Raw genomic sequence first — 7,642 nt, 5'->3', positions numbered from 1 at the left:
ATCTGTAAAATCCATCCTTTTCCTCATCAATTACCCGCTAGGATGGTGATATATGTAAGATTCTGGGGTTGTTACACTCTGTCTGTGTGTGTGTGTGTGCATGTCTGTGTGTGTCTGTGTGTGTGTGTGTGTGTGTGAGTGTATGTGTGTGTGTGTGTGTGTGTTAACTCCACTGGACACCGTCACGTACATCACGCAGCAAAAGCTGCTTATCAGAAAAAGACTCATCATGATTAACTACATGATTAACAACTGGTATTATCGACAAACACACACACACACACACACTTGCACGCACACACACCCACACATGTCCGCGACTGTCCCTGCTTCTCGTCAGCAGTCAATATTTGTTGTTGCTCAATTTTGATCTGACATGGACCCAGACAGAAGGGATAAAAAAGTCTGTTTTTGTCTCGTTCCCGAACTTCCTCGCTTTATACCACTCTCTCTCTCTCTTACAGTATATACACACACACGCAGTCTCTCTCACACTTTTTTTCCTATGCTTTTCCCTCTCTTGTTCTGTTTCTCATCTGACATACACACACACACATACATACACAAGCGGGCAAACACACACATACACAGCGGCCTCCCAGGTGAGTAAACAGTGTGTTGCTGTACTTTGGAGCGGTGGATCGGTCTTTCCAGTGGATGAGTTCAGGCTTCGGCTTCGATTCTACAGTCTAAAGTTGAAAAAGCAAACTGATCGACAATATCAAGATGGCCAGGGTTTGTTTATTGGCCTTCGCCGCTGGCTTGCTGCTGGAGATGTACGGGCTGGAGGCTGCAGGCACCGAGGAAAACACAGGTAAGAGCTGTATATGGATTGAAGGGGTTGGAGGGAGCGAAAGGCCGGAGACATGGGGAGGGGGGGGGTATAGGAAGAGCCTTTAAAACACCCAATCTTTAGGCCCAAGTCTAAACAAAAGGGTAGTCCCATTGACACAAGGCAGAAAGTGGGTTTGGAGAGGTTTTTCCTCTCAAAATCATTGAGAGAGCGCTTGGCACTAGTAATAGTAAACTGTGATGTTTTACTGAGTTTTACATTCATGTATGTGACTTATGTATTTTGATCCTATAAAAGGGTTGTTTAGGAGTGAAATGTTGATCAAAACTTAGACTAAATGACATTTATGTTTTGAGTAATAACAGGTTAGGAAAGTGGCAAAAGGATTGTTTTCCAGTCTTATGCCCAAAACTGATAATGGCCTGAAAAGAATGACAGAGAATAAGATCAGAGCAGAGCTAAAGAGTCTAAATTAAACCCTTTGTCTTCTGTTCTCTCTTCAGGTTCTGTGTTTGTGTCTCAGCAGTCGGCGGCCACAGTGTTGCGCCGCCAGCGCAGGTACAACACCCCTTTTGAGGAGGTTCTCCATAAAGACAACCTGGAGAGGGAGTGTATGGAGGAGGTCTGCAACATGGAGGAGGCCAGGGAGGTGTTTGAGAATGACGAAAAGACTGTACGTTGCACACACACACACACACACACACACTCAGACACACACAGTCAGACGAACACATAATGTAACACACACTCAAGCGCACATACTGGCCAGTGAGTTGTTTGAGAAAAGAAGAAGGCAGTTGGTTGCACACACATTCGGATGGACACACACACACACACATACACACATACATGCACACACACATCTAAAACAATCCATTCTACTGCTACTCTGGTTTGTCACTGACCTGTCTGTTTCTCTCTCAGATGGAATTCTGGGTCACATACACTGGTAAGCAGCACTACCGAATGACAAGTTGCTGAATTTGAAGCATACTGTTCACCTCTAAACCTGTGTTTGTGTGTGTGTGTATGTGTGTGTGTGTGTGTGTGTGTGTGTGTGTAGACAATAACCAGTGTAAATCGACCCCCTGTCAGAATGGAGGTGCGTGTGAACATGAAAACGATGCGTACGTTTGCTGGTGCAAACCAAACTTCAGCGGCAAGAACTGTGAGATAGGTGAGTGGGACAGACTGGATTTGAATCCTGGGGCCAGATTCACAAAAGCGCTCTTCAGAAAGAGCGTAAGAAGTGAAGTTACCAAATTTTAGCCTCATCTCTTACAAACCTCTTTTGTTTTCTTATAGGGACTTACTTCTGGCCTATCTAGGAATCACAATGAAAACAATATTAAAAAAAAAACATAAAACATAAAAGAGACAGAAATTTATTTTCAACAATTTAAATAAGCATGTTTGATGACATTAATGCAGACGTTGGTTGATACATTAGTTTGGCTTGAAAGTTTAAAACTACCAATACAACAGAGCTTTAATGGTATTACCCGCATCAGCTAATGCAAGCCACTAATAACCAAGCTAGCTAAGCTTAACAATTAAATGTTTAGAAAACCTTCCACAATTTTAGACAAGTAGGTGTTTGTAGTATTAATAGTTTTACTTACTGTAGGTACCTATTTTAATGAAAAAAAACAACTTTGCTTTCAAGAATCCAAGTGAAAATACTTAGAAAATAGCCTACGTAAGAACAATTTTGATGAATATTGACTTTTCTAAACATTTTTTTAAGTTTAGTTATGCAAAAAAGCACTTATGATTTTTTAGATTAGATAGATAGATAGATAGATAGATAGATAGATAGATAGATAGATAGATAGATAGATTGATTGATTGATTGATTGATTGATTGAGTCACCTCTGCTTTCTTGCCCGTCTCTAGAGGTGACCAAGCAGTGTTCAGTCAACAACGGAGGATGTTCCCACTTCTGTCAGATGCAGTCGCGGCGCGCTGTGTGCCAGTGTGCGTTTGGTTACAAACTGGGTCCGGACAGGAAGAGCTGTGTCCCCACAGGTAAAACAAGATGAACACTGCATAATAATTGTGGGTTGTTGGTTTTTTTTTTTTGGGGGGGGGGGGGGGTTCAGAAATTGTAGGCTACTTTTTGTTGGGAAAGTAGCCTACTGTTTTTCATCTTTTTTCTGTTTTTTTTTTTTTTTTTTTTGTGCAGTTTACTGACATCATATTACATGATTTCTGGGTATTGAAGTCTGCAAAATTCAAACAATTACCTCTGGTTGCCATTTGGGCCACCAATGTGCAAAATTGCCTAGTGCAGCTTTTATAAGAACAGAGCCTATAGCCTACAGTAAACCTTTAAGCCGCAAAAAACAACATGGCAAAATAAAACATAATGTAACATGTAAACATAAGCCACGGCTGTGGAAAAAACAGACAGTGTTTGATATTTGACGATGTGTTTCACTGCAATTTTAACATCCAAGACAAAACTCGAGTCTTTCCCTCTTTCTTTTGCCCTCATTACCCCCTCAGAGCAATTCGCCTGCGGTCATGTGAAAAGGTCCACCAGCAACACCAGGTCCCTCATGACAGCAGAGTCATCCAGCAGGACACACGCCTCCGACACCCTGGAGGACGATTACTACGACTTCAACACAACGCAGCTATTTGAAGACTACGACGTCCTGAGGAATGATTCTGATCGGTCGAGCTCCTCCGCGGCCTCGGCGGTAGATCCGGATCAGGTGAACTCTGCTACGAGCTCCACCCTGAGCCGACCGAGGCTGTCACGAGCAGCGGCGGGCCGAGCGGCACCACTGAAGCGCCCCCGAGTGACACCACAGGCAAAAAGCAGCTGCGTTCCTGGGCTTTCTTCCCCACCATGCCGACCATCACGGAAGAGATCAACGAGGACCAGAGGATTGTGGGAGGGAATGAGGCCATCCCTGGAGAGATACCCTGGCAGGTAGGGAGGGGTGCAGGGAGGAGAGATGGGGAATGGGGGAAATAGAGCGGAGGCCAGAGAGAGTGGGAGGAGACTGGATGATATGTTGAGAGATGGGATGGGGTCGGGGCTGTGAGATAATTTGATGCTATTATTGATCGCGGAAGGGAAATTCCCTTTATTTTCCCTCCTCCAGGTAAGTGGAGCTGTTTCTCGCTCAAGGACACTTCAGCAGGGCAGATGCTGGCCAACACAGGAAACTCCACTGTCAGAAATAAGGGTCCAGTGCAGGTCTATTAATCACAAATGGGCCCTCAAAGGTGCACTAGTCGTCCTTAAGATACTTGTTTTGCGAAAAGGGCCATATCTGTACCTTTTCGAGGTACATTTCTGTACCAAAGCATCAAAATACGCTTTTGTCACTCAAGGTACATAATATTCCTTTAGAGGTACAAGTGACAAGGGTACAAATATGGACCCATGCCTACTGGTACAATATTCATACCCTGATAGGGTACAAATCCCAGCATTTGTACCCTTTTAGGTTCATTCTTGTGCTTTGTTTTCTGAGAGCGTAGGTCCTATGGTAGAAGGAAGGTCTCTCTAACATTTAAGCCACTAGGCCAGGAAATATAGCCTGGTGGGTAGTGAGGGAAGACAGCAAGAAGAGGACGAAGGGAATAGAGACAGAATAGGGAACGAAGTAGATGTAGCAGAGAATTGGTAGGGGAGGACGAAGGAAAGAGGAAAGGGAGGAGGCATAGCAAGAGGCAGAGAGGTCACAACAGAAGCGAATATGGAGGAGATGGAGGGATAGACTGGAGTGGTGAAGAGAAAGAGAATGGAGAGAAGAAGAGGTGAGAACAGAGGAACATCCAGAAGTTCAGAGGGGAAAGGTAGACAGTATGCACAGGTAAAGAGAAGTAAAGGCATAAGCTGTGTTGCTATTCTTCCATTCCGTCCTTATTGAGTGTGTGTGTGTGTGTGTGTGTGTGTGTGTGTGTGTGTGTGTGTGTGTGTGTTTGCAGGTGACCCTGATGCGTCCTGATCAGACAGCGCATGGAGCCTCCAGTTTCTGTGGAGGCTCTCTGCTCAGTGAACTGTGGGTCATCACTGCCGCCCATTGTCTGATAGAGGCGAAAACTGCTGCAACAAACTTCTTCGTCAGAGTAGGTAAGAAAAAAATCCTTAACTGAAGATTCTAATTTTGCATCTCTAAAATACAGACAATCCAGTCTTCAAAAGCGTTAACTAATTTGTTTAGTTATGCGCTTTCAATCAATAGAGTTGGTGTCAGTTTTTGTTAAAAGGTAGATATGACTGTATGTAATTTTGAAATACAACTCTTCAGACACATGCTAACACATACACACAGAATGGTTTCACAGTTCGTACTATTGGTGAATACCATCTGCAAATTTTAACAGACCTTCCACAAGTTGAAGAATAAAATAAACACAATGAGAAGGTTCTGTGGGTTGTAGATGGTGGCAAGGTTTCCAAAAAAGCATCTAGGGCTGTTTTAACTTTGTCTGGCTGCCATTGCTTACACCCAAACAAAAGCTTTGCCAAAAATTGTGAGACAATCATTTTTAATCTTTCCAGCTCTATGGATCGTAAAATTGTACCTTTTTGGGTGTGTTATTTTCTAGTTGATTTAGCTTACTTTCAGTATAAGCCAGTAAACAAAGACTGCTTCAGAAACCTGGCCCATTGCACCATAGAAAATTATATTGTGAGGTTATTCTCTCTATGCAATCCCTCCATCTAGGTGAACATGACTTGGACCGGACGGAGGGCACAGAGAAGGACCACTTTGTGACAGAACAGTTCATCCACCCCTACTATGACGACCGAAAGTCCAAATACAACCACGACATCGCCCTGCTGAAGCTCAGCAGTCCTGTGCAACTGTCTGACCAGCGTCGTCCCATCTGCCTGGGCCCCAAGGACTTCACTGAGAACCTGCTGAGGGAGTCCAGAAACTCGCTGGTGAGCGGCTGGGGAACTCTCAACTTTCAGGGCCGGGAGGCCAGAAAGCTGCAGAAGCTGGAGGTCCCCTACGTTGACCGGACCGTGTGTAAAGGCAGCAGCCGGGACCACATCACGCGCTTCATGTTCTGCGCGGGCTACCATAGCGAGCGGAAAGACGCGTGCCAGGGGGACAGCGGAGGGCCCCACGCCACCAATTACCAAGGCACTTGGTTCCTGACAGGCATCGTCAGCTGGGGGGAGATGTGTGCTTTGGAGGGAAAGTATGGCGTCTACACCCGAGTCTCACGCTACTACCTGTGGATCAGTCAGACCACAGGGATTCGAATTAACAACTCAACAAACTGACAACACAAGGCATGTAAAGCTATAACAGCTATCATACACACAAAGCCAGAGCCTTATCTAAAATATGCTTACACAACAAGGCCATGAAACCAGCAGTCCATCTATATAATTTCAAGAAACTAGGTATTTGTCTATACAAGTTCAGCCATTGGGGAAGTCGAACCTATTTTGTTTTTCGGCTATCATTTCTAGTGTTTTTCTTACCAAATCAAGTCGTGTTTATTCTGTCCAATAAAATGGAACTAACACATCTGGGTATGTGTATTTATGCGTTTCATTCCTATGGTAACTCAATGTGTGACCTTGCAGCTCTTCATTCAATGTGATGTATTCTAGATTCAATTGGTATGCAAGTAGAATCATTTCATTTTAACGCCATCTTTAATAACTCATTTTTGGCCATCTGAAACAGTATATGTGTACTTTCCATTTCTGTGAACTTTATGAAGCTCTGACACTAAACTTAGACCTTAAAACCTCTAGGAAAGAAGTCACACCAGTCAAGTTGAATCAAATCAAATACTCTTGTGCTTATATTTGGGAAAATAATCATATACAGTATGCATTATAATACATTTAAACTATCACAATAATTACCAACATCCATAAAAGTGCAGAATGAGCAAAAGCAGCAAACACCAGTTTCAGGTCTCTTGGAAAAGACAAATCTTAAAGACACCAGTCTGGTTGAACAAAGGTAAAGTAAAAAACAACTCCCAATGTTACAGCACAGCCAGTGTTGGGTGGATTACTCCACAAATGTAACCAGGGTTGGTTATTCATGAACTGAACATGAAAGAGTAATGAGTTACTGAATAGTTTTTAGACGGTCACACTATATTTGGACGGTCCAATCCTGATACTCAAATGACAATAATGTGTCCCTAAAAAGTCTACTGAGTTTCAGGTGATACAATAGTGTGAAAATGAGTCAATAGATATTCAATATCTGGGTTAGGGTTAACCTTAGGGTTATGTTTACAAATGGAGTTAGGGTTACATAGACAAACAGACAAGTGACACTTTGTTGAATATCTGCTTTTTGTCATCTGATAGATGAATATCAACATTTGACTATCCAAATAAGTGTTACCTTTTAGAGCACTATCAGTTGACCTAAGTTGAGTTTTTACATCTAAATGATCAATGTTTACAAATTACATACTCAACAACTCAACTCAATAACTGTAGTTAACTACCAGAAATGTCACACAACTTGTCAGTAATGAAGTAATTATGTGCCGCTGTCCGTCAGCGAGAAACCCACAGCATAGATGGCAATAAAGCGGCAGTGTTCTCATAACCACTTTCTACACTTAGTTCAAAAGGTGCTCAGCTGACTAACAGGCCCATTTGCAATGTAAAAAAAATAGTCAGACTGGGCAGTTTCATATGGCTTTCAGTTGTTTTGCTCTTTTAAAAAACAGCAGGTCTTTTGTCTGTTATAATATCCCATTCTCATAACTTTAACATTCAGACATTCATGAAGTGATCCACAATGTAACTGTAATCCTTCAAAAAGGCAACTAGAATTCTACACTCTTTATTTAAAAAAAAGTATCCTGGACCGATTACTGTCATTTTATTT

General features: G+C 42.8%; 1 protein-coding gene across 1 annotated transcript; it reads left to right on the top strand.

Moving 5' to 3' along the window:
- The first annotated feature begins 682 nt into the window (after window positions 1-682).
- Window positions 683-6,054, top strand: LOC139666680 (coagulation factor IX-like). The gene is made up of 9 exons (XM_071545988.1): window positions 683-814; window positions 1,297-1,466; window positions 1,718-1,742; window positions 1,857-1,970; window positions 2,691-2,822; window positions 3,303-3,490; window positions 3,532-3,735; window positions 4,743-4,887; window positions 5,486-6,054. Exons 1-9 carry the CDS (start codon window positions 727-729, stop codon window positions 6,052-6,054), a joined length of 1,635 nt encoding a protein of 544 aa, XP_071402089.1. The 5' UTR covers window positions 683-726.
- The last annotated feature ends 1,588 nt before the right edge of the window (window positions 6,055-7,642 follow it).

This window comes from Centroberyx affinis, unplaced genomic scaffold, assembly GCF_046629955.1.
Source record: "Centroberyx affinis isolate AG114_WGS23_722 - 3 ecotype Tasmania unplaced genomic scaffold, CSIRO-AGI_Caff_v1 ptg005081l_1, whole genome shotgun sequence".
Classification (NCBI taxonomy): Eukaryota; Metazoa; Chordata; class Actinopteri; order Beryciformes; family Berycidae; genus Centroberyx; species Centroberyx affinis.
This window is presented reverse-complemented; position numbering and strand designations above follow the sequence as displayed.

Bases quoted from the DNA above. Each gene is read 5' to 3' on its own strand.
- LOC139666680 (XM_071545988.1), top strand. From the start codon at position 727: ATGGCCAGGGTTTGTTTATTGGCCTTCGCCGCTGGCTTGCTGCTGGAG. The intron at 3,736-4,742 runs GTAGGGAGGGGT...GTGTGTTTGCAG, and splicing joins CTGGAGAGATACCCTGGCAG to GTGACCCTGATGCGTCCTGA. The intron at 4,888-5,485 runs GTAAGAAAAAAA...CCCTCCATCTAG, and splicing joins AAACTTCTTCGTCAGAGTAG to GTGAACATGACTTGGACCGG.